Source organism: Lissotriton helveticus, chromosome 5_1 (assembly GCF_964261635.1).
Source record: "Lissotriton helveticus chromosome 5_1, aLisHel1.1, whole genome shotgun sequence".
Lineage (NCBI taxonomy): Eukaryota > Metazoa > Chordata > Amphibia > Caudata > Salamandridae > Lissotriton > Lissotriton helveticus.
The window spans coordinates 2,142,240,700-2,142,267,406 of NC_136065.1; the positions used below are offsets into that span (position 1 = coordinate 2,142,240,700).

Below are 26,707 nucleotides of genomic sequence, written 5' to 3' on the forward strand. Positions count from 1 at the left end.
TAATAACCTGAACAGTGGTGGCCACCCTAGCTAGAGTACCTTAACTGGTTGTATCCCACTCTATTTCTTCGAATATGCCTCACCATCAGACAGGTGGGTTTACTTCTACTTATTGTGTAGCAGCCAGAGTGAAACACATCGGCTGAATAATATTGAACAATCTCCTAAAACCAGTTGTCTCAAAAAATATATATTGTAATATACAGAGTGCTTGGTTTCCACTCCACATTCATATTTAGATAAAAAAAACTGTGTAGAGCACTTGGACACAATAGGACCGTATTGCACATGAAACGTCATCCAACACATGAATTATCAGAGGATCACAAGCAGCTCCAGGACACGTGCTGCCTGTAGACCTCCTTTTCCTAACCCACAAAGCTATCTTATCCGTTGAACCACTGATATCAGTCCACTTCACTCTATCACAAAACAAATCTGTTCTCTACATAACTGTCAATGACAACACCCAATGTTCGTCTGTTGAGTGGCATTTCGGAAGCGATGGTTCGTTATATTGATGAGGGATCTTACTTCTCTCTATATCGCTGGTTGCGATCTCTCTGAAGTGGTATTTGTCGTGCCCATCTTTATTTCCAAGCGGATTCTTTTGAGTGGTATGCAAAGCGATTCCTTTCACGTAAGTTCAAAAATTAATTACTGAAACCGGCATCTTCCTTAGCAGGACTGTTCGTGGTTGGAAGAGGGTTTCCGCTGTATTTGCAGACTTGTTGTCAAAATTCAATGATTCCTTTCACTTGGACATCACGGCAGTCTGAATTCCTCTCGACTGCATGGTAACGAACCATCGCTTCCGAAACAAGAAAAGCCTCAATCTAATCCCTCTTTTTTGAAAACCTAGAAGGTTTTGACTGCCAGATTGATGAAGAAAATTGACAAAGCCCTGATGAGATTCCGGGAACTGGTTTTCTGGATTCGAAACCCATCGGCGAATTTGAAGGAGCGAATAATGTCATCCACCGTGTGAACTAGCAAGTGCTAGCTTAAACATTGTTTTCCATTTAATGACTGTGCTCCTTTCTTCTTCTTTTGACTTGGTCCCTTATTTTTTGGATATAGATTTATTTAATCAAAACGAAAAATATAAATATATGATGTTTGTCTGTACAAAGTATTGTTCTTGGGATGTATGATGTTTTGAGAACATGTGGAATGTGAAATCTATGTTTATTAATTGCATTGTATATTATTGTAAATATATGAATGTATAGTTCTTCCTTTTTCATGCTTAAATGTGAATAAGATAGCCTCTAAAAGAAAGTATTAAGTAGAATGGTATAAATAAAAATACCGGGTCAAACCAAAGAAATTGTTATTCGACCTTCATAATTAAGATTGCTTGAAAGTAAGGTTGGTGTAGGCAAATTTTGGGGTTTTTGTTATAATAAGGCCCAGCCTACCCCATGCCACAAATGGACCTAACTCCTTAGTTTTACAAACTTCTGTTAACTTCGGCTTTGTAGGTCTCATTGCATTATTGCTAATTAGTGGAAATACCAAGCAAATACCTAGCAAAATGTTTTGTTCTCATTCCACTTTACAGTGTGATGAAATCTCATGCCTGCCTGTTTAGCAATGAGAACAAAGAGTTTCCTGTTACACAGATATTTCAATCAAATATATTTTTTTTGAACATTTTTATTTTCATATCAACAAAACAATTGGGACAGCTTCTTAAAATTCCTTCTGTTTTTGTACGTCATACATATGCAAGTCAGCGGGTACAGAATAGTTACAATCAGTCCAGAGCTTCACGGGAAAAAACACAATCAGTGACATAATAGAGCACATCATCACCCCATTTTAGCGTGGCTTCTTCAAATAATCAGTCCAAGTCCTCATCGTCCCCGGTGGTACGTGGTGGCTCACAAATATAACCTCTGAATTTGTTCCAGGCCCCCCAGATTCCCTCCCATTTTCCCGGGCAACCACGATGGATAAAGACAGCCTTCTCTGCTACCAACGCTTCATCCATATCTTTGCACCATTTGTTGAGCGTTGGGGAAACCGCCGATCCCCACAGCATAGCAATGTTGCGCCCAACATCACCCAGTCCTGCTGGCGATTGTTCAGGTCGTTAGGTTCCCACACGTTCAACAAACATCGGCGAGGCTCCGGCAACAAGGAGATACCAATTGCTTGTGAAATAGTGCGCATTACCGCTGTCCAGTACATTGTCAAGTATCTGCAGTCCCAAATGGTATGAAAGAACGTTCCCTCCTCCCCACAATTACGGAGACAGAACTTATGTGTGGCTTTACCTATTTTGTGCAGGGTCGTTCTAGTGTAATATGTGCGGTGCAGTATCTTTAGTTGGACCAGCTTTAACCTGGAGCAGGTAGCGGTTTCACGTGGTGAGGCGAGGGCCTCCTGCCATTCGGAATCGTCAAAGGGGCCCACCTCCCCGACCTAGTTCCGTTGACATTACATCTGGAAGATTATTAATGACTTTCCTATAAGTAAAGGAAGTGGCCTTATCTGTCATGTGGTCTGTCAGAAGCCTGTCTTCAAGCGGGGACGACTCCTGCAAGACAGTGCCCAGTGGTATAGCCGAGTGTAATGGCTGCGCAATTTGCAAGTACCTGAACTTCTCCGTCAGCGACATCTCATACTGCGTTTGCAGGTGGCCAAAATCGACCATGTTACCTTTCTTCGATAGGTCACCCACCACCGATATGCCAATGGAGTCCCAAGCCTGGAACCCCTTGCTGTTGCGAAGGAAGCCCAGTTGCCAGGAGTCCCACAGTGGTGTCATATGGGTGAGAGTGTCGCTGCATTTAAGACGTCTATTGGCCTTGTACCATAACTGTACTGAGTGTTGAGTCGGACCCACCAGATCCGCCTGGGGACGGCGGGAGTAAAGATTGCGGAGCAGACCCCTACCATCAAGAGAATGCCTGTCAGCAAAGTACGCCGGCTCGGTCTGCGGGGCATGTAACCAGAAGTTAATCTGCTTGAGATGTGCCGCCCAGTAGTAGAGTTCAATGTTCGGGAGCGCTATCCCCCCATCGCAGTGATCACTTTGAAGTAAGCCGGTGGGACCAGAAACGGGGAATTTTCAAGCACATACAGGAAGCGCGGGAGCGCCATCATTTTATACAGCGCCGCCTTGCCTGAGAGCGTGAGGGGAAGGGCCTGCCACACTCTGACGTCTTGTTTAAACCTTTCCAGTAGTGGCCGGAGGTTCAGATCATAAAATTCGTCGGGGTCTGACGTAATGAGAATACCTAGATATTTGAATGCTGCCGTCGCGATCCGCAGACGGCAGCTCAGGGGCAGTATGGGAGGTGGGCCAGCCAGAACATAAAGGACGGACTTGGTCCAGTTGATCTTGTAACCGGACACCCTACTGAACTTCTCACAGACATTTAGTAGTTCAAGAATAGATTTTCGGGGGGAGGTGAGATATAAAAGTATATCATCCGCGTATAGGGATATACGATCCTCCCACCCATCGGATCATTGGAGTCCTCTGATAGAGGGCTCCCATCTGACCCAAATCGCGAGAGGCTCCAAAAGCAATGCAAAAAGCAACGGGGACAGCGGGCACCACTGCCTTGTGCCACGGCCCAATGGGAAGTCTCGTGAAATGAGCCCATTGGCAGCAACATGCGCCAGTGGCCTAGTATACAATAAACAAACCCAGGCGCAGAATTTGGGGCCGAACCCCATATGCTGGAGCACCGCGAACAGATAAGGCCATTCGACTGTATCGAACGCCATAGTTGCGTCCAGCGAGAGGATGACTGCCGGCTCTCCTATAAGTGGCGAACGTGCCATGACTGCATGAAGTCGACGGAGGTTAAGGGCTGTGCTCCGATGCGGCATGAAACCAGATTGGTCTGGACTAATCAGGGACGCGAGATGGGGAGTCAGCCTTAACGCAAGTAATTTGGCTAGTATTTTGGGCTCAGCATTGATGAGAGATATTGGACGATAGGAAGCGCAGTCCGTCGCCGGCCTGCCCGGCTTATGAACTGCAACAATCGTTGCTAGCCGCTGATCTCTCGGCAGCTCCCCGCGCTCGAGGCTATCAGATAACATATGTAGGAAAAAGGGGGCCGTCGTTTGTACCGTTCTTTTATGAAGTTCAACTGGAAGCCCCCTTCGGACCCAGCGCCTTACCGGACGCCAGTGCATAGGTAGCGGCCTGCACCTCTTCAGTCGTAATATCGCCTCTAACAGCAGCGCTGCCTCTGAGGAGAGCTTAGGTATCGTGAGATCTTTAATGTAGTCGTATGCCTCCATGACCGTATAGGGCGCCTGGGGGGGCGTAGATTCGCTCATAATGGTCAGCCAGTATATTAACTATACCATCGGGATCAGATATCATGGAGCCCGTGGGGGACTGCAATTGAGCAATGACTTTGGATGCCCTGTCCTTCTTGTCTAGCCAGGCTAGCATCTTCCCTGCCTTATATCCCAGCTCGTATATCCTATGTCGAGTGGTTTGGATCCGAGCGTGAACCAATTCCCTCTGCAGGGACAGGACCTCGGCCTGTTTGAGCCGAACCGCGCGGGTAGCTCCCGGAGAGTGGTGGGCCTCCTGGTTCGCAACAGCAATAGATAATTTCGCCTCAAGGCCGTCTAACGTCGCCCGTTGCTCCTTCTTATGCCCCGTGATCGAGGCCATCGCTTGTCCCCGCAGGACTGTCTTATACGCCTCCCAGAGCGTACTGGGGGAGTCCACCGAGCCTTGATTTTCTTTAAAGTACTGCTTAGTAGTACGTGTGAGTGCTGTCATGACAGGGACTACCTGTAGGAATCCGGCGTGTATCGGAAACATTCGCCTTCTACCCGTTTGGTGATGGGAGTATTGTAAAAGAATCGGAGAGTGGTCCGAGATACCTCTCGGACGTATAATGACCTCCTCCACACCTCTCAGGGCATCTGCGGACAATAGAAAATAGTCAATGCGTGTGTGACAGGCGTGCACTGGAGAGTAGAAAGTGAAGCGCGTCACAGCCGGGTGCTTAAATCTCCAACCATCTGTAAGACCCAGGGCATCCACTAAACCAAGAAGACGTCGCCTACCCTCCTGCTCCGTCCTAATAGGGAATCTGTCTAGGGTTCCATTAATGACATCATTAAAGTCGCCCCCCACCAGCTGCGTCGCAACCGGTAGCGCAAGGAGAAATGCTGTGAGAGCTGAGTGAGCTTGTGCGTGGAGTGCCGGGGGTACATACACAGAGACAAGATTGAACATCCGACCTTCCCATTGACAGGTTAACGCTGCGAATCGGCCCTGGTCATCCATTTGTGTTTGGTGCACCAACAGGGGAAAGTTTTTCTTTATCAGGATCCCAGTGCCCCTAGAACCTGAGGAGAAATCAGCATGGGCCACCATCTTGTAACCCCACCTATCCATAGCTCGGACTGCTGACCCTACCAGGTGTGTTTCCTGCAAGAATACCACTGCGGGGCCACAACGTTTCAGATACTGCGGCACTAGACCCCTCTTCACCTTATCCCCTAACCCACGCACATTCCAGGTAAGCAGAGTGAGGGCCGGGAGAGGAGCCAGCAACTCCTGCGAATTAGTCTCAGCCATTATCAGTGGGGAGGCGTGTCAAACACCCAGTAGTGCAAGTGTCCCGCAAAGCTGACATAGTGTGATATAAAGCTGTCCCATAAAGAGGAATGTCAACGAACCAAAGAACAACCCCTAAAAATGCAATAGTGATCACAGAATCAGTTGCAACCATTACCTTCCCACCCAGAAAATCAACACCCCTCACTACCTCCCTGCTCGGCGAACCTAAAACTGCCCGCCACCCCAACTTAGCAGAGCGCTCCTTCCCACCCATAGTTGCAATACTTGCGATCAGGGGAAAGAGTCCTACGAGTCGTCAGCCTGTTCGGAGTCCCTCAGGCTCCCCCAGTCCAGAACCAGAAGGCAACCGGAGCGTCAACGTGCATGCTGCCGCATTCAATGCAAAGGAGTAGCAATAATATGGTCATGTTCATTCCTCCTCCGGGGTAAATTCTTGTTGGGGCTCCTGGCTACTAGGGCCCGGATCATCTGGCGTGTCTTCACCCTCTCGGCGGCGATGCGGTCTAGGCCTTCGCTCCTTTCTGTTCGCAGGGCGCCATCCCTCCAGCCACTCCTGCGCAGCCTCCGGCGTATCGAAAAACCAGGTCTGTCCATCATCCACTACCCTAAGCTTGCCTGGGAAAAGCATGGAATAGGGCACCTCCTGCGCCCGGAGCAGTTTCTTAACCTCGAAGAAGTTCCGACGCCTCCTTGAGACGGCCGCTGTGTAATCCGGGAAGAAGGAGATGGCCGAGTTCTGAACCCGGATAGGGGGAGAGATTCTCGCCGTCTGGAGAATGGCATCTCTGTCCCTAAAATTAAAAAGACGGGCCAGGACAGGTCTCGGGGCGGGGGGCCTGGCTTCGGCCTTCCCCCAGGGACTCGATGGGCACGCTCAACGGAGAAGAAATGGGAAAGGCCCTTCGGCTGCAGCCTGGTTTTGATCAGCTCTTCAATATAGAGATCCATAGCCTGGGTCCCCTCCGTCTCCGGAATACCTAAAATCCGCACCTTGTTCCGCCTTGCGCGCCCCTCCTGGTCGTCCAGCTTTTCCATCAGCATCTTGTTGTCCTTTTCAAGACGGGCCAATGACATTTGCAAGTCTGAAGTGTCCTGGACCAGAGATTTTGACACTATCTCCACCTCCTTCACCCTTTCCGCTATTTTGTGGAGGTCCACCCGTAGCAGAGAAACGTCCGTTGAAATCGTGCCAACCGTTGCCTGGACGTTCGCCAGTGCCCTCGTGACGTCCTCCAGTGTGATTTTCTTCCCTCCATCGCTCTCCTGCGGCTTACTCCGCGGTGGCGTAGTGTTAGGTCCTTTGTCGTAAGCATACTTGTCTAGCTTACCCTGGACGTCTGGTTCCTGGGACCCCTGCCCGCCATTTCGACGCGGGTCGCAGGATATATCGCGGTAATAAAGAGGGTGAATCCACCTGGGGGACGACCAAGCCTGTGTCCAGGCTATTTCGTTACCTGCGTCACAGACTCTGCGAGGTGAAGAGAGCGGAGGGAGAGAGGCAAGCCCAACGCCCAGGGCAGCACCCCGTGGTCGCAGTGGAAGCGGTCCCTGACCAGCAGGAGACCGTCCCAGTCCAGATCAGCGCACCCCAAGGCGGGAGAGCACACCCGGCAAGGGCCGTCACCCACGACTGATGTAACGGCCTGTTCCAGCAGTATCAGCTGTTCCAGCAGTATCAGCTGTTCAGGCTGGGGCCCACCACAGCGCAAGGTCAGGACCGTAAGGCCTGCAGCACCGTCGTTCAGGGGGCGTTGAGTGTTCTACACGGGAGGCCGCTAACAGTTCTGGGGTAGAGAGACAGCTCAACACCCCATAGCAGGATTGTGACCCCAGCGGGCCGGACTGATGATGTCACCAGGGACAGGGAGGAACTGGGAGGACGCGGCCAGTCCAGGGCATCTCCGACACTCACCCGGTCCCGTCCTCCGTAGAGCGATCCAGGCCACAACAGAGCCAGGCAGGTTGATCGGCCAAGTCAGAAGTGCCGCCCAGGGGGTCGAAGCAGCCCCAAGACCCACTCTCTCACAGGGTCTGGAATGGCACAGCAGAAGGCGTGGAGGGGGGGCCGGAGCCCATGTCAGTGCGGCCCAGGGCTCGGCGGTGTCAATCTGCGCGCTTCCGTGCACCCGCCTCCGGCCGCAGGAAATAGCAGAGTCCCTGGTCTTGTAGGCCCCAGAAGGCCGCTGGCAGCTAGACGGCGATTTCAGTGGATGTCGGCGTCCGATGTGAACCGGAACCGCTCCGGTGGACGCCGCTCGCGCTCCGATGCCAGGGGAGCCCCTCAGTTTACTCCAGTAATGCGGATCAGTGTACGGATTGTAAATTCAGGGCTGAAACGACCCCGGAGCTCCGGGACTAAGCGGCCATTTTCCGCGGCCGATAGTCACGCCCCCTCAATCAAATATTTTTAACCTGAAATGTTTTGGTAGGAAAGACACAGATAGTCATCCCCATCCGTAAAATAGGAGGGGCATTGAGCACCTATCAAACAGTTTACGAAAGTGGTAGTCTTACCTCTTTATTGTCAATGTAGCTGCAGCTTTTCTTCATCCGAGACAGAATGTGCACTTTCAACTACAAATACAGTGTATCCAGAACACCAACACCTTCACATGACTGAAGAACATCTTGCAGGTTCTTCAAAGTGTTTTTACTCTTAGCTCTGCATACCTGCAAGGCATTTTTCTGTCCTAAGTTACCAAGGTATTCTTAAGGCCTGCTTGATGGAGAGTTTGTTGTAAGGAGGGCAGTGAAAAAGCAGCAAGTGGCCATATTGAGAGTGTTTGAGGGAACGGCAGGTAAACCCCTGCCAGGATGAGGGCAGAATGCAGGGCTTAGTTGGCTGTTGCTATAGGGTGATTGGGTAACTGCTGCTATGGAGATGAGGATCACTCCATCGATCTGTCTAGAGGGCAATAGGTAGCAAACTCCAGTCGTATCTTCTTTTGATGTGGGTTTAATGGAGAGCATGTACAGTGCACATGATAGTGTTTGAATCTATTAGGAGACGAAGCGGATGAAATATAAGAAGCCATTGAATGAAGACCAGACTTTGAGGAGACAGGGAGAGGTAACAAGTTGATTTTAGAAGGAACCTCCTCGTCATGAACTAAAAAAAGCCTTTTGTCAGTTTCAGAGCTTAGATGTCTTCACTTGAATTTGTGTTTTATGTCTGTTTCTTCTGCTTCTAGAAAGAGCGACGGATCCTGGAGAATAGGCGCCTGGACCTCGATGCCTGCAAAGCCCGACTGAAGAAGGCCAAGATTGCAGAGGCGAAAGCTGCGGTAACTTCTTCCATCACACATTAAAATCAGCCATTGCCACTGCATGCCTTGCATCTAGCAGGTGGAAGTCTGGACTCTGCGGGGGAAGGGAGCGCTTGTGAGACAGGCAGTGATGCATCTGCAGGGTTGGGGTAGACCAGGGAGAGAACACAAAGGTTGTCTGGATCTCATGGTGAAGGACATGTTCTTTGCCTCCTCTCAATGCTTTTCTGGCAGTGAGGACCTTATCAAAATTCCTTTTCTTCTACTCTATCTTATGCAGCAGCTGATCACTTTCTTCTTTCACTCATGGTGCCCCACAGAGGGGACCCTTTAGTGCTCTAAATGACGCCCCACTTTCCTCCTCATGCATTGGGTCCACCTGCGTGGCGGGCGTTGTCCTTCCGTGTAAGGGAGCCTGGTGAGTGTGCCAAAGCTTGGGTCCCGGCCACTGGCCTGAGGTAGCATCTTATACGGAGGTCTTGGAGGCGAAGAGCAGGGTAGGATGTTGGTTGTTTAACTACCTCCTTTTTCCTAAAGCGCCCATGATGGACTGGTTACCGTATGAAAAATGGAGCCCCTCACAAATGGCTGTTAGTTCATGCCATCTCAGCACCATTATTGGTAGCGCCCTCTTCATGCTGGCTGAATATTTCAGAGATAGGACGCATGAACTGTCGATATTCACTGTGTGTCGCACTTTTCTGTAATCACATACAAGTGACCATATGGTATTGCATTTCTCTGCACAGAAAAGCACACCGCTGGTTCTTGTTTTCAGTTGCATTCCCTGTGATATGTTTTTCGATACTAATGTGTCATTGTGTTTTTTTGGTTCTGTGCACAGTGCGAGGGGGATGTGAGTATAAAATAGTGTTGGTGCTGAATTGCAGTGACTTCTCTCTTTTCCATGCTCATCTACCAAGAACCTTCTGCAGTCTGATGTACTCGTGAGCTGCTGAGCTAATATTCCTTTTGTCTTCTGCCAATTCTGTGATGGGGTCTAGGGTGGGCAGCTATCACCCAGGTGACCTGCGATGGCCAAATGTACCATCTCATTTCCAGACCCTCATTGGGACTTTTGACCTAAGACTGTGCTCCAGCTCCATGCTGGAGATTTGTAGGTTAAGGCTAAGCGTCATGCTGGAATTGAGAGTTCTTGATGCAATTCTTGTACCCTGATTGGGAGGGACACTCATCATGTTTCACTCGGGACCAAGCAGCATGTTTGTGATAGACGCCTGCTCTGGTTCAGGGACTGCGTGAAACGTGGCACATGACAGCAGATCTGAGCATCTCTTCAAGCTTCATGTATTCAGCCTGGTGGGAAGAATTTCAAGTAAAGACCATGCACTTTGCAACATTTGTGCACCTTGCTCATGATAGACTGCTCTTTGGTTTGTGCACATTGCTTGTGAAGTCTATCAAGGTTTCATGACCATGTTTGCGATAGATGTATCTATCTAACAATGCGCTTGTGATAGAGACATGTATCCAAGGTTCATGCGCCATGCTTGTGATGGAGCAGTCTATCTAAGGTGGTGCATCACGCATGTGATAGAGGCGACTATCTAAGATCCTGCATCACGCTTGTGATTGAGACTACTATCTAAGATCCTGCATCACGCTTGTGACAGAGGCATCTATCTAAGGACATGCTTGTTAAAGAGGCATCTATCTAAGGTTCATGCACCATGCTTGTGATAGAGGCATCTGTCTAAGGACATGCTTGTTAAAGAGGCATCTATCTAAGGTTCATGCACCATGCTTGTGATAGAGGCATCTGTCTAAGGACATGCTTGTTAAAGAGGCATCTATCTAAGGTTCATGCACCATGCTTGTGATAGAGGCGTCTATCTAAGGTTTATGTACCATACTTGTGATGGAGGCGTCTATCTAAGATTCACGCTTGTGATAGAGGCGTCTATCAAAGATTCAAGCTTGTGATAGAGGCGTCTATCAAAGATTCAAGCTTGTGATAGAGGCGTCTATCTAAAATTCTTGCTTGTGATAGAGGCATCTATCTAAGGTTTATGCTTGTGATAGAGGCGTCTATCTAAGATTCACGCTTGTGATGGAGGCGTCTATCTAAGGTTCATGCTTGTTAAAAAGGCGTCTATCTAAGGTGCATGCACCATGCTTGTGATGGAGGCGTCTATCTAAGATTCACGCTTGTGATAGATGCGTCTATCAAAGATTCACGCTTGTGACAGAGGCATCTATCTAAGATTCCCGCTTGTGATAGAGGCCTCTATCTAAAGTTCTTGCTTGTGACAGAGGCATCTATCTAAGGTTCATGCAGCATGCTTGTGATAGAGGCATCTATCTAAGATTCCCGCTTGTGATAGAGGCATCTATCTAAAATTCTTGCTTGTGATAGAGGCATCTATCTAAGGTTCATGCTTGTTAAAAAGGCGTCTATCTAAGGTGCATGCACCATGCTTGTGATAGAGGCGTCTATTTAAGGACATGCTTGTTCTAGATGCATCTGTCTAAGTTTCATGAACCTTGCTTGTGATAAAGGTTACTGTCAGGTTCAATCACTATTCTTGTGATAGAGCTATCTAAGCAAATGCACCGTGGCAACTTATGTCCAAGGTTTATGAACCAGGCTTGTGATGGAGACTTTGTTCTAAGGCCCTTCAATTAAAAACGGGCACCCTTTGTGAGGTGCATTATTATACCTGCGCTAGTGATATGAAGGGGGATGATCAGTGGTCGATCCTCCTCTGGTTTAAACCAGTTGTAAGGTTTGACCTCCTGTGATAGATCGGAAGCAACAGCAGTACCTGTCCTCCTGCACCTACACCTCCGAAGCTAGTGTATGATTGCTGCTTCTCTTCTAGGCCTCAAACCGGCGTTGGGTCTCTTTCACTATATTACACTACAGGAGCTGATCTAGGCTCAGTCCTCCTGTTCTAAACCTCTGAGAAGGTATTGGGCCTGTCCCACTATCCTATGCCTCTAGACTTCTGGAACAGGTGTAAGGGTCTGCCTGGGCTCTGCCTCAGAAAAGGTGCAGGTTATTTCTTTCTCTGCTAGACCAGCTGTATGTCCTCTTGTCCTCTGCTAGGCTTGAAGCGGACATGTGGGCTCTGTTTACGTCCACTCCTGAGACCTAGTAGACAATGAGTCTCTTATCCTGTCCAGTGATGTTTGTTGGTGCTGGTGAAAAGGACAGTACTCCTGTTCTAGGCCTCTGCTGTTGGGTCATTACTCTTGTTCTTTGTCTCAAGTGGAGCAGTGAGGTTGTTATCCTGTGCTATTTTTATTTATTTATTTTTAATTTGTAGAGCCCTTGACTACAGGACGCATCCTAAAGCTGGGGGGAATCAGCCAATTAGGGGAGATTAGAGCTTCAGTTGAAAAACTACTTTTACATTTTTTTCCTAAAAAGCATGTGAACTTTCATGGCTGAGAGGCGTAGAATTCCATTGTTTAGGAATGAGATCAGGTAAGAGCAGGTTCCGCAGCCCCTTCTGGAACGGGAGATATTTGATACCTGAAGATGATGTTGGTTGGTGAACCAGTGATTTCTGGCTGGGTGTGCTTCACCAGTTGTTTTGCCAAGTAAGATGGTGTAGTCCAGTGTAAAGTTTTGTGGGCTTTACAAAGGGCTTTAAATGTAATATTTTACTCACTATGAGCAACCGGACGTTCATGTAGCATGTACTTGAGTTGCCTAGATGAAGTGGGTTTCCATCCATTCTTAAAACTATAGGAGCCTGAACAATTGTATGACAAGAAGACACAGGAATAAAAGGTAGATTTATAGTCTGGGTATTCCAAGTAACAACAATACCGTTAATGTGTTTAGTGACGGTTAGTTGGGTATCAATGATGGCCCGGGGGAGGAGGGAGAGGGATTCGGGGGTTGGGGCTGTTATTCCACTTTATCCAGCCACCATTCTGAGGACCAAGATCAGGAATGACTGCTGAAGAGTAAAATCTTGGTTTTGTCACTGTTCAATTTGAGGCAGTTGACACTCCTTCATTGTGTCGCCATGTTCATACAACGGACATAGTTCGCTTTGGTATCGGCGAGATGTTTGGAGATAGATTCAATTGGTTTTTGTGTTGTCAGGATATGATGCAAAACTAAAGTCGAAGGTTTTTAGCAGAGTAGCCAGTCGTGTCAAAAAGATATAGAATAATGTGGGGCTCAGAGAGGAGCCTTGAGGTACTCAACATTTGAAGGAAAAGTTATCTGATCTGAACAGGGCAATGGCAACAGATTGTAATCTGTTAGAAATTATTGAAGCCAACTAAGAGCATTTTTGCAAACTCAAAGGGCAGCGGGTGGGTAGTCAACAGCAGGTGTGAAACTGGTGAATGCCGCCAAGAATTCTATGAGGACCACGGAAGCCCAGCCTCCCTACTCCATTTCAGCAGCTGCTGCAGCGACTGTACTATGCAGCTAAGCACCAGGATGAGGTGTATGTTTTGACCGCCAATACAAAGTTCCAGGAGCTTGTGTTGTGTCTATTCTTCAGTATTAGTCTTCAGGAGCTGACGTAAGGTCCGTACTCCTTTTCTAGACCTCTGGTGCACCGTCAGCACCCTTGTTACAGGCTTGGGGACTGATGTAATGGTCTGTTCTCCTGTGCAATGTCTCGGGTATAAGGGTCTGTCCTTGGTTGGTAGGGTTAAGGTTCCCGGGATAGATCAGTACTTCTCTGCACGGTCACAGTGGCTCTTCAGATGAACCTCCGAATCAAGCCTTAGGTCAGTATTTTTCTGCTAAACCTTCAGAGCCATTGTAGGACCAGTCTTCCGGGGTGCATCTTCTTAGGTTAAGCTTTAGGATCAGATGTAGTAGTAGTCCTGCTGTGCCTTTGGCCTCAATCAGTACTCTTGCTATGCATCAGGTCGAGGTGTTTGGTTGTGCTAAGCACTACAAGCTGGCATGCGTTATTTGGCCGGGCTAGGCCCCATGTGTAGGTTCAGTACTTGACCCTGGAGAAGGTGGCTGTGTCCTTCCTTCTGTGTTAGTCTTCAGGTGTAGTGTAGGGTCATTACTCCTGCCCTAGGCCTTGGTAAGAGCTGTGTAGTGTTTTCAGCTTGTGTTAGGCCTCATAAACGGATGCATAATTTCTCTTCATCTGTTAGCAGGGACGGGTGTGCGGTCTGTCACTCTTCTTTAGGCATTGAGAACAGGTGTAGGGTTTGTCCTATTACATTGGGCTTCAGGACAGGGGTAGGGCCTGTCATTCTTTGCTAGGCCTCAAGAAGAGGTGTTGTCACCCTCCTGGGCTACGCCTCAGATGTGTGATCTCCGCGTTGGCTAGATATCCAGATCATTTGTTGGGTCAGTCCTACTATGATAGGCCTCGAGTACACCTATGTCCTCCTGTGCAGTAAACATACAACAGCTAATATATGTAGGATCTGTATTTCAGCACTACTCTCCTGGAGTAGGATCAGCACCCCTGAACTTGTCCTGAGGTTCAGGGTCTGTATCCTTTCGATAGGCTGGTGAACCTCGCCTCCTGTGCTAGGTCTAGAGTACAGGGTCTGTCCATGGGTGCTAGGCCTCCGGTACAGCTGTAGGGTCAGAACTCCTAAGCTATGTCTCAGAAGTTGATGTAGGTTGGCATTCTTCTGCTGAGTCACTGAACCAGGTCTGGTTTCAGTATCTCTCTGCTGTACCTTTAGAGAAGTTGTAGGATCTGTGGTAGACCTCCGTAATATGTACAAAGCCGGTCTTTTTGATCTAGGCCTCAGGAGCTGCTGTCAGGCAAGTCTGCATGTGCCAGGCCTTAGCCATGGATCAGTACTCTTGTGCTAGGCTTTGTATGTGTACAGTCAGTACTCTGGCATGAGCTGGATCTGTCCTCCTCTGATGGACCTCGTGTAGAGAAGGGTCAGCACTCTTGTGTTTGTCGCCTGAAACAGCTGAAGGGGCATCTTCTATTTCCTCCCTCCGGTGAAGACCATACTCTTTCATGCTAGGCCTCTGGTGTAGGGTCACTACTCCTGTGTCCTATTCTAGTCTTCAAAATCAGATTTGAGGTCTTGCTTCTTGTTCTAGACCTCAGAAGCTGCAGCAGGGTTTTGTCATCCTCTAATGCGATACCCCATGCAAACAGCCTGTACTCCTGTTCTAGGTCTGAAAAACGAGTGTAGTGTTTACCCTCTTTTACCAGGTCTCTTACACTGTATCAGAGTCTGTCTTCCCATGTTAGAACTCTGTACCAGTTGTAGCAACTGCACGGCCTTAGCAGTAGGCGCACAGATTACCCTATTGTGCTAGCATTTGGGTATAGCATGAGGGTTCATGTACTAGGCCTTGGGTTTGTCCTGTGTACTTGGCCTCTGGGGCAGCGTAAGATCTGCCTTTCATTGTTTGGTTTCAAGAGCTGGTGTGCCATATGCCCTTCTGTGACAGGCCCTGCATGTAGTGTCATTACTTCTGTACTAGGGCTTGAGAGTGGGTGTATCGGCATCAACAGGTGCTATGCCTCCAAATCTGGTGTTGGGCCTAGCCTATTGAGCTCGGCCACCAGAACTGATATACCAATGGCACTCTCATGTGAGTCTCAATGTGTAATGTCAGCTCCTGGGCTAGGCCTCAGCATATAGCTTTTCCTAGGCTAATTTGTGGCGACTCCCCTGATAGTGTAGGTACTCCTGGGCCAGGCATCAGGAGCTGGTGGAGGGTAGATTCATCTCTCCTAAGGCTCATTTGGAGGGCCAGTGCTGTTGTTGGAAGCATCTGGATCAGGTTTGTTTGTCCTCCTGTACTAGGCCATGGAAGCATTTGGAAGGTCTGTGCTACACTGCTGGGTCTCAGGAGCTGGTGTGGGGCATCTCTCACTCTCTTTCATTTTCATTTTCTCTCTCTCTCTTTCTATTTCTCTTTCTCTTTCTCTCTCTCTCTCTTTCTCTCTCTCTCTTTCTCTCTCTTTCTCTCTTTTTCTCTCTCTCTCTTCTCTCCCCTCTTCTCTCCCCTCTCTCTCCTTCTCTCTTCTCTTCTCTCTCTCCCTCTCTTCTGTCTCTGTCTGTCTCTCTCTTGCTCTTTGTCTCTCTCTCTCTTTCTCACTCTCTCGCTCTCACTCTCTCGCTCACTCTTTGTCTCTCTCACTTTTTGTCTTTCTCACTCTATCTCTCTCTCTCCCTCTTCTCTTTTCTCTCCTCTTCCCTCTCTCACCTTCTCTCTTCTCTCTCTCACTCTTGGTGTCTCACTCTTTCTCTCACTCTCCCTCTCTCTCACTCTTTGTCTCTCTCACTCTCTCTCCCTCTTTTCTCCTCTCTCTCTCATTCTCTCTTCTCTTCTCTCTCCCTCTCTTCTGTCTCTGTCTGTCTCTCTCTCTCACTTTTTGTCTCTCTCACTCTATCTCTCTCCCTCTATCTCTCCTTCTCTCTTTCTTTCTCTCTCTCTTCTGTCTCTCTGTCTCTTTCTCTCTCAAGCTCTCTCTCTCACTCTCTCACCCCTCTCTCTCCCAGTGTAGAGTCTCTAGTGCTGTGCTAGGCCCTAGAAACAAGTGTATGGTCATATCAGTACTCTTGTGCTAGACCGCATGAGCTGGCTGGTGTAGGGGTAGTAATCCTGGGCTAGACCTCAAGAACTGGTGCATGGAGTGTTCCTGTGCTGTGCTTTAAGAGCAGGTGTAGTCTCTATAGGTTGCTGCTAGGCCAGGTGTAGAGTGAGAACGACTATGATATATCGAAGTAACTGGTGTAGGTTGAGTGCTCCGCTGCTAGTGTTAGGGACCTGCCTTGGGTATGTCCTCCTCTCGATAGGCTACATGCGGAGTGTCACCACTCTTCTGCTAAGCCTGGGGTGTCTCTTTTTAGTTAGACTTCATGAGTGGTCGTAGTGCACGTGTTCCTCTGCTGGGTCTCAGGAGTAGGGGTAGGGTGAGTAGGCCTGTGCTAAAACTGAGGATCTAGTGATGAGTCTGTTCTTCTCTGCTCAACCTCACGATCTGGTGTAGGGTAAGTTGTCATGGGCTAGGCTTCAGGGCTAAGTGGGGAGCCTGTCACCCATTGCTAGGCCTTACACGGAGGTGCAGGTTGAGTATGCCTTTGCTAGAGCTGCGCTGGGGTCTGTCCTTCTGTGCTAGTACTCAGCAGTAGGCGTAGGTCCTGTCACCTACTGCTAGGTCTTACAAATGAGGTGTAGGTTGAATACTGCTGTTCTAGACTCCCAAGAGCTGTGCCTGGGTCTGGTATCTTTTGCTAGATAGACCTCCAGTGTAGGGCCTGAATCTTGGTAAGTATGCCTCTGCTAGACCTCAGTAGAAGGTGTGAGGGTGGGTATGCCTGTCCTAGACCTTAAAGGGTGGTGTAGGATCTGTCCTCCTGTGCTAGAGTGCAGGAGCAGGTGGAAGGCCTGTTGTCTGCTGCTAGATTTCTGGAGGAGATGTACAGTGTGTCATTCTGTGTTGATGTCATTTGATTGCTATGGTCTGTGTTAAATTAATTTCGACAGATTAGGCTGCCCTTGGGCCCTTGCTCACTGGTGCTTTTAGCTAATTTGTATTTCTACATGACTTCTGACCTCTGTTCCCCCCACAGGCTTTGCCTGATTTTCAGGAGACAAGGCCTCGCAATTATGTTCTGTCAGCCAGCGCATCAGCGGTAAGACCCCACTATCCTTTAGCTCTCACACCATGTCCTGCACCTATTGGCCTTCATGTCCTGGCATTTTCAACATTTTAATCAGTATGGAGCGCCAGTTTGACTCGTAGCGTTTCTTTGCCTCACATGCATCTCAGCTAGTGACGGTGGGCGTCTCTCTGTAACATGGTGCTGCTCACCTCAGGTGTTCCTCAACCAGTGGAAGTGGTGTTACTTTTCCACTGCCCCCCCTCTCACTCACATGTAGCTTTAGTATCTCATATGTCTTCCCAATATCAGATTAGTTCGGATTAAAAAATGTCTATACATTTTCTTGGAAAATTGGTGGTTCTGTGGAGATGGTCTGGTTCTCCTCTGCCTGTCGGATGATGCTTCCCGTGAAGTTCTTAGCATTTAATCCCACTGGAAGCCTTGGCCAGTGAAAGAAAACTGCTCAACAGAAATAAGTGCCAACAAATACATGTGTCCCTGGCAAGATATAATCTTCTGAGTATTGTCCACATAAGCTGTCCTGAGCCTAAGTAAGGATTGGTGATCATGTGAAAGCTTGTGGGCGAGGAGAATTTGTAAGTTCGTCTACACGTCACATGTTTGCGGAATGACATTTGGAGGATATCTGTGGAACATTACTTCATGTTTATGCGAACTGTCGTCGAGTGTTGGGACACACCTTCATGAATGTAACCACAGAGGTTGCAGTACTTGGCAGCCTTAGCCAAAGGAGTCTGTGCTGTCGCAAACATTTGTCCAGTTCCAAGGCCACTTTTCTTTTGGCTGACCTGCTCACACACATTACATGGATGCTCCCTCAAACCATTGACCACTTTGCTATCCTACACTCGATGGAAAAACACACCCACCTAAAATGTGCTTCTTCTTAGGCTGCTACAGATGCAGGGCATGAACTTTCCCACCGTTCTGACCATTAACACCTATGACTGATGAGACATACGTGGTGCACAGATGGGCAAAGTCCAGCTTCCAGCCAACTGACCTCCCCTTGCGGGAACCATTGAAGTTTTATTTGTACCACACTTCACAAGACCACACGGTGTGTACGCTGCCTGACCCTGAAGGCACTCTTCACGAGACCACACGATGTGTACGCCGCCTGACCCCGAAGGCTTTCTTCACAAGACCACACGGTGTGTACGCTGCCTGACCCCGAAGGCACTCTTCACGAGACCACACGATGTGTACGCTGCCTGACCCCAAAGGCACTCTTCACGAGACATTACGGTGTGTACGCTGCCTGACCCTGAAGGCACTCTTCACGAGACCACACGGTGTACGCCGCCTGACCCCGAAGACACTCTTCACGAGACCACACGGTGTGTACGCCGCCTGACTCCGAAGGCAATCTTCACGAGACCACACGGTGTGTACACCGCCTGACCCCGAAGGCACTCTTCATGAGACCACACGGTATGGACGCCGCCTGACCCCGAAGGCACTCTTCACGAGACCACACAGTGTGTACGCTGCCTGATCCCCGAAGGCTCTCTTCCCGAGACCACACGGTGTGTACGCCGCCTGACTCCGAAGGCAATCTTCACGAGACCACACGGTGTGTACACCGCCTGACCCCGAAGGCACTCTTCATGAGACCACACGGTATGGACGCCGCCTGACCCCGAAGGCACTCTTCACGAGACCACACAGTGTGTACGCTGCCTGATCCCCGAAGGCTCTCTTCACGAGACTACACATGTGTACGCTGCCTGACACCCGAAGGTACTCTTCACGAGACCACACGGTGTGTACGCCGCCTGACCCTGAAGGCACTCTTCACGAGACCACATGGTGTGTAAGCTGCCTGACCTCGAAGGCACTCTTCACGAGACCACACGGTGTGTTCGCTGCCTCACCCCGAAGGCACTCTTCACGAGACCACACGGTGTGTATGCCGCCTGACCCGATGGCACTCTTCCTTTGGGTTTATCATTCAGTTTTTGCCACACTGGGCATCATTGCACACATCCTTTTCTACTTGATGAGCTTAGATAGTGTGTGGTGTTACCTCAAAACCTGACTTGCCCACCATGAATGTGCTGCTTCGAAATCTTAGTCATGGCATGGTCGCCATGCACTTGATAAACCTTGACACAGGGTTCTCGCTCGCAGAGAAGCAGTGAATTGAGATTTCCATAGGCTCCACTGCCTGTATGGACCCTATTAGGAATGAGGACTTCTTCCCGTACTTTAGAGAGTGAGTAGGATTGAGGAAGGAGGTTCTCAGTGAGAGCTTCACACCCATCCCAGTACGGTTGTCTTAGGGATTCCTGACCTGGAGAGTAGAACTGAAATTAAGGGCCTCATTCAGTGCAGTGACTTCTTCTCTCATTTTGTCAAGGGCTGTTCTTTTTGAAGGGTCTCTCTGCCGCTCTTAAGATGGCTCCTTTGCTCATAACCCCCTTGTCACGTTCTTGGCTTGAAGTCTCATGGTGCACTGTCCATCTTTGGTGAAAATGTTGAAAATGCAGGCTTGCTCTCGCTTCTGTAACCTTTGATGGAATGAACACAGTGGCATGGCTCTGGAACAGCGCACATGGAAAAGGGCCCTAGATGTGAGGAACATGGATGGAGCAGTGAAGACACTGAAACTGACTCTTGGTTTCTGGGCTTTATAGTGTAAAACTGACTAAAGTGAACAAAACTGGTGTCTTTTTGGAGGCTCTTGATAATGTCGGAGGATGTTCAGGGAGGCACACGTAGAGCTTGGCATCCACAAAGTTGTATATAATGTATTTGGAGCCGCACACCTTGGCATCCATGCAGCTAATGGCACGGTTCTGGGTTCAGGATTGGCTCAGAGTAGAAAATGTGTGTTTCTGTTCACAGAAAAGCTAATCCGTTATGCTTGTACCTCAGCCTGGAGCTTTTTCTTTCCCATGTTGTTACTGTAAGGGACATTTAAAGGTGGGGTATGGTTGAAGCATCCATCGTAACCATGAGTCTCTTGTGTGATCCTCACCCTAAAGTCACTGCTGTGCCATGTTGGCATGCTATGGATCTCATATCACAGTCACTGTTTTGAAGATTCAGCACAGACTGAGAAGTCTTCGTGCTGAGATGGAGAATTGAGACCGGGTCATCCCTTGAGGTTTTGGAGCTGTTGCCATCTGTGTTCAGTCCCTTGTGTTGCTCTCACCTCTTGCTTTTTGTGTTGTGTGGGTGTGTTGTTTTTGTGCAGCTCTTCAGAACTCTCCGAGGAATCACCAGGTTACTGTTGTCAGGTTTATGATTATACACATGGCTCAATGTTTCTGGCAATGAAAAATTTAGCAACTGCGCCTTTTTTCATTTCGTAACATATTTCCTAAATGAGGCGAGGGTACAAGATGGATGTTTGAGTCCGAAGGCGAGCAAGCAGGGTCTGTGGTGGGAAGGGAGTGTGTGTGTGTGTGTGTGTCGGAAAGGGAGCCTGGGTGTGTGTGTCGGAAAGGGAGCCTGGGTGTGTGTGGCGGGAAGGGAGCCTATGTGTGTGTCGGGAAGGGAGCCTGGGTGTGTGTGGCGGGAAGGGAACCTGGGTGTGTGTCGGAAAGGGAGCCTGGGTGTGTGCCGGAAAGGGAGCCTGGGTGTGTGTCGGGAAGGGAGCCTGGGTGTGTGTCGGGAAGGGAGCCTGTGTATGTGTGTGTATGTCGGGAAGGGAGCCTGGGTGTGTGTCGGGAAGGGAGCCTGGGTGTGTGTCGGGAAGGGAGCCTGGGTGTGTGTCGGGAAGGGAGCCTGGGTGTGTGTCGGGAAGGGAGCCTGGGTGTGTGTGGCGGGAAGGGAACCTGGGTGTGTGTCGGGAAGGGAACCTGGGTGTGTGTCGGGAAGGGAGCCTGGGTGTGTGTCGGGAAGTGAGCCTGGGTGTGTGTCGGGAAGTGAGCCTGGGTGTGTGTCGGGAAGTGAGCCTGGGTGTGTGTCGGGATGTGAGCCTGGGTGTGTGTCGGGATGTGAGCCTGGGTGTGTGTCGGGAAGTGAGCCTGGGTGTGTGTCGGGAAGGGAGCCTGGGTGTGTGTCGGGAAGGGAGCCTGGGTGTGTGTCGGGAAGGGAGCCTGGGTGTGTGTCGGGAAGGGAGCCTGGTTGTGTGTCGGGAAGGGAGCCTGGTTGTGTGTCGGGAAGGGAGCCTGGGTGTGTGTCGAGAAGGGAGCCTGGGTGTGTGTCGGGAAGGGAGCCTGGGTGTGTGTTGGGAAGGGAGCCTGTGTGTGTGTGTGTGTGTGTGTGTGTGTGTGTGTGTGTGGCGGGGTAGGGAGCATGGGCGTGTGGTGGGAGCAGGGTTGCTGGGCGTGCGGGGGGAGTCTGGGCACGTGGCGGGAGTCTGGACATGTGGCGGGGAGGGTGTCTGGACGTGTGGTGGGAGCGGGGTTGCTTGGCGTGCGGCGGGAGTCTGGCCATGTGGCGTGAGTCTGGGCATGTGGCGGGGAGGGTGTCTGGGCGTGTGGTGGGAGCATGGTTGCTGGGCGTGCGGCGGTTGTCTGGGCATGTGGCGTGAGTCTTTGCATGTGGCGGGGAGGGTGTCTGGGCATGTGGCTAGGGAAGAGTGTCTGGGCGTGTGGCGAGGGAAGGGAGCCGTGGTGGGGTAAGGGAGCATAGCATGGGCATGTGGCGGGTAAGAGAGCATGGGTGTGTGGCATGGGAATGTGTCTGGAGGGTTCCTGGGCGTGTGGCGGTGGTCTGGGTGTGTGGCGGGAGGAGGGTGTCTGGGTGTGTAGTGGCGAAAGGGAGCCTGGGCGTGTGGCGGTTAAGGGAGCATGGGCGTGTGGCGGGGGAGGGTGTCTGGGCCTGTGGCGGGGTAGGGTGTCTGGGCATGTGGCGGGGTAGAGAGTCTGGGCATGTGGCGGGGTAGGGTGTCTGGACGTGTGGTGGGGTAGGGTGTTTGGGCAGGTGGCGGGGTAGGGTGTCTGGGCGTGTGGTGTGGTAGAGTGTCTGGGCGTGTGGTGTGGTAGAGTGTCTGGGCGTGTGGTGTGGTAGAGTGTCTGGACGTGTGGCGGGGTAGAGTGCCTGGACGTGTGGCGGGGTAGAGTGTCTAGGCGCTTGGTGTGGTAGGGTGTCTGGGCGCGTGGTGTGGTAGGGTGTCTGGGCGTGAGGCGGGGAGTGTTTGGGCGTGTGGTGTGGTAGGGTGTCTGGGCGCGTGGTGTGGTAGGGTATCTGGGCGTGAGGCGGGGAGTGTGTTTGGGCGTGTGGTGTGGTAGGGTGTCTGGGCGCGTGGTGTGGTAGGGTGTCTGGGCGTGTGGCGGGGGAGTGTGTCTGGGCGTGTGGCGGGGAGTGTGTCTGGGCGTGTGGCGGGGGAGTGTGTCTGGGCATGTGGCGGGTAAAGGAGCATGGGCGTGAAGCAGGGGAGGGTGTCTGGGTGTGTTGCGGAGTAGGATGTCTGGGAGCGTAAGGGGGGTAAGGGGTCTGGGCGTGTGGAGGGTGCCTGGGCGTGTGGTGTGGGTCTGGGCGTGTGGATGGTGCCCGGCCGTGTGACGTGGGACAGGGTGTGTGACGGGAGGAGGGCGTGTGGCGGGGGAGGGTGTCTGGGCGTGTGGCAGGATAGAGTGGGCGTGTGTCTGGGCAGAGTGTCTGGGCAGAGTGTCTGGGCAGAGTGTCTGGGCAGAGTGTCTGGGCAGAGTGTCTGGGCAGAGTGTCTGGGCAGAGTGTCTGGGCGTGTGGCGGGGTAGGGTGTCTGGGCATGTGGTATGGTAGGGTGTCTGGGCGTGTGGCAGGGGAGTGTGTCTGGGCGTGTGGCGGGAGGAGGGTTTCTGGGCGTGTGGTGGGGGTCTTGCGTGTGACGGGAGGAGGGGGTGTGGCGGGGTAGGGTGTCTGGGCGTGTGGCGTGGTAGAGTGTCTGAGCGTGTGGTGTGGTAGTGTGGGCGTGTGGTGTGGTAGGGTGTCTGGGCGTGTGGTGTGGTAGGGTGTCTGGGCGTGTGGCAGGGGAGTGTGTCTGGGCGTGTAGCGGGGGAGTGTGTCTGGGCATGTGGCGAGAGGAGAGCTTCTGGGCATGTGGCTGGGGTCTCGCGTGTGACGGGAGGATGGCGTGTGTCGGGGAGGGTGTCTGGGCGTGTGGCGAGGAGGGTTTCTGGGCATGTGGCGGGTAAAGGAGCATTTGACGTGTAGCAGGGGAGGGTGTCTGGGTGTGTTGCGGAGTAGGATGTCTGGGAGCGTAAGGAGGGGTAGGGGGTCTGGGCGTGTGGCGTGGGTCTGGGCGTGTGGCGTGGGTCTGGGCGTGTGGAGGGTGCCTGGGCGTGTGGCGTGGGTCTGGGCGTGTGGAGGGTGCCTGGGCGTGTGGCGTGGGTCTGGGCGTGTGGAGGGTGCCTGGGCGTGTGGTGTGGGTCTGGGCTTGTGACGGGAGGAGGGCGTGTGGCGGGGGAGGGTGTCTGGGCGTGTGGCGGGGTAGAGTGGGCGTGTGGCGGGGTAGAGTGGGCGTGTGGCGGGGTAGATTGTCTGGGCGTGTGGCAGGGTAGGGTGTCTGGGCGTGTGGCGGGGGAGAGTGTTTGGGCGTGTGGTATGGTATGGTGTCTGGGCGTGTGGCGGGGGAGTGTCTGGGCGTGTGGCGGGGGAGTGTCTGGGCGTGTGGCGGGAGAAGGGTTTCGGGGCGTGTGGCGGGGGTCTTGCGTGTGATGGGAGGAGGGGGTGTGGTGGGGTAGGGTGTCTGGGCGTGTGGTGTGGTAGGGTGTCTGGGCGTGTGGTGTGGTGTGGTAGGGTGTCTGGGTGTGTGGTGTGGTGTGGTAGGGTGTCTGGGCGTGTGGCGGGGGGAGTGTGTCTGGGCATGTGGTGGTGGAGTGTGTCGGCGTGTGGCGGGAGGAGGGTTTCTGAGCATGTGGCTGGGGTCTCGCGTGTGATGGGAGGAGGGCGTGTGTCGGGGAGGGTGTCTGGTTGTGTGGCGAGGACGGTTTCTGGGGATGTGGCGGGTAAAGGAGCATGGGCGTGTAGCAGGGGAGGTTGGGTGTGTGGCGGAGTCGGATGTCTGGGAGCGTGGGGTAGTATGGGGTCTTGGCGTGTGGCGTGGGTCTGGGCATGTGGAGGGTGCCTGGGCGTGTGGTGTGGGTCTGGGCGTGTGGAGGGTGCCCAGGCGTGTGCCGTGGGTCTGGGTGTGTGACGGGAGGAGGGTGTGTGGCGGGGAGGGTGTCTGGGCGTGTGGCGGGGTAGAGTGGGCGTGTGGCGGGGTAGAGTGTCTGGGCGTGTTGCGAGGTAGGGTGTCTGGGCGTGTTGCGAGGTAGGGTGTCTGGGCGTGTTGCGGGGTAGGGTGTCTGGGCGTGTGGCGGGGAGGGTGTCTGGGCGTGTGGCGGGGGAGTGTGTCTGGGCGTGTGGCGGGGGAGGGTTTCTGGGCGTGTGGCGGGGGTCTCGCGTGTGATAGGAGGCGGGCGTGTGTGGGTGTCTGGGCATGTGGCGAGGGAAGGAAGCCTAGGCGAGTGGCGGGTAAGGGAGCATGGACGTGTATCAGGGGAGGGTGTCTGGGAGCGTGGGGGAGGTAGGGTGTCTGGGCGTGTGGAGGGTGCCTGGGCGTGTGGCGTGGGTCTGGGTGTGTGGCGGGAGGAGGTGGTGTGGCAGTGGAGGGTGTCTGGGCATGTGGCAGATAAGGGAGCATGGGCGTGTGGCAGTCGTCTGGGCGTGTAGTGGGGTAGGGTGTCTGGGCGTGTGGCGCGGGAGTGTGTCTGGGCGTGTGGCGGGGGAGTGTGTCTGGGCGTGTGGCGGGGGAGTGTGTCTGGGCGTGTGGCGGGGTAGGGTGTCCGGGCGTGGGGTGTGGTAGGGTGTCCGGGCATGTGGTGTGGTAGGGTAGGGTGTCTGGGCGTGTGGTGTGGTAGGGTGTCGTGGGGTGTGGCGGGGGAGTGTGTCTGGGCGTGTGGCGGGAGGAGGGTTTCTGGGCGTATGGCGGGGGTCTTGCGTGTGACGGGAGGAGGGCGTGTGGCGGGGTAGGGTGTCTGGGCGTGTGGCAGGGGTCTCGCATGTGACGGGAGGAGGGTGTGTGGCGGGGAGAGTGTCTGGGGTGTGGCGAGGGGGGTTTCTGGGCATGTAGCAAGGGAGGGTGTCTGGGTGTGTGGCGGAGTAGGATGTCTGGGAGCGTGGGGGGTAGGGTGTCTGGGCGTGTGGCGTGGGTCTGGGCATGTGGAGGGTGCCTGGGCTTGTGGCGTGGGTCTGGGCGTGTGGAGGGTGCCTGGGCTTGTGGCGTGGGTCTGGGCGTGTGGAGGGTGCCTGGACGTGTGGCGTGGGTCTGGGCGTGTGGAGGGTGCCTGGGCGTATGGCGTGGGTCAGGGGGGATGACGGGAGAAGGGCGTGTGGTGGGGGAGGGTGTCTGGGCGTGTGGCGAGGGAAGGGACCCTAGGCGTGTGGTGGGTAAGGGAGCACGGGCGTGTAGCAGGGGAGGGTGTCTGGGAGCGTGGGGGGTAGAGTGTCTGGGCGTGGGTCTGGATGTGTGGCAGTAGGATGGGGTGTGGCAGTGGAGGGTGTCTGTGCGTGTGGCAGATAAGGGAGCATGGGCGTGTGGCAGTTGTCTGGGCGTGTAGTGGGGTAGAGTGCCTGGGCATGTGGCAGGGTAGGGTTTCTGGGCATGTGACCGGAGAAGGCAGCCTGGGCGTGTGGCAGGTAAGGGAGCATGGGTGTGTGGCAGGGGAAGCCTGTTTCTGGAAAGTGGGTGAGGGTGGCATTGAATGTGATATCGGAGAAGGTGACTAGGAAGGGCATGTGGCTGAAGAAGTGGTCATTGTGAGTGGACGGAGATGAGACGAGGGCTGTTTTAGAGAGTTAGGTTACAAGTGGGAAAGGGATAGGTTGAAAAATTATTGCTGTGCATACTGTGTGGGGGGAGGGGCAGTGAGTGAGGCCTTCCATAACATCTGGAACATGGGTGAGGTGCTCCAGATGAGAGGCCACACTTACCGGATGTGCAGCCTGCCAGACATGTAGAACACAAGGTCTGGGCACAAGATATTGCTCGGCTGCCCCTTTGTGTCAAGGCAGCCAGTTGTTTGTACCTCCTGGGTTCCTCTCATGGGGGCATGTGTGAATCGCACATTTGCTAAAGGAGAAGACAATTGTCTATAAAAGACCAGAATATTTGCATAGATTTGAAATGTCCTTGGTCTGCCAATGCAGTGCCCACAAGGCTTCATCTGGTTTTCCTAAATGTCACTGATTTTTCTTAGTCTTATGGGTGGGCTTTAATTAAGAAAGGGGGCACTATTGCTGGCTGTGCTTACCCTGCCCTCAGTACTGTGCTGCCTCTCTCCAGCTGCTACCTTGATCTCCTCATCTAAGCCCATGGCCACCATTTCTTTGCACAACACGTCCTCCGCATGTTTGGTCATTGCCACATTTCAGATTA

At 52.2% G+C, this 26,707-nt stretch overlaps 1 protein-coding gene across 3 annotated transcripts in view; it reads left to right on the forward strand.

Moving 5' to 3' along the window:
• The window catches only part of SH3GLB2 (SH3 domain containing GRB2 like, endophilin B2), a 275,634-nt gene that overhangs the window by 189,768 nt on the left and 59,159 nt on the right, over nucleotides 1-26,707 (forward strand). For 2 of the 3 annotated variants that reach the window (XM_078646268.1, XM_078646270.1), the window contains exon 5: nucleotides 8,767-8,859. In XM_078646268.1, the coding sequence (XP_078502394.1) occupies nucleotides 8,767-8,859 (93 nt within the window). Of the gene's footprint in view, nucleotides 1-8,766; nucleotides 8,860-17,358; nucleotides 17,422-26,707 lie in introns of all 3 variants that reach the window. The other variant, XM_078646267.1, reaches the window with a different exon arrangement.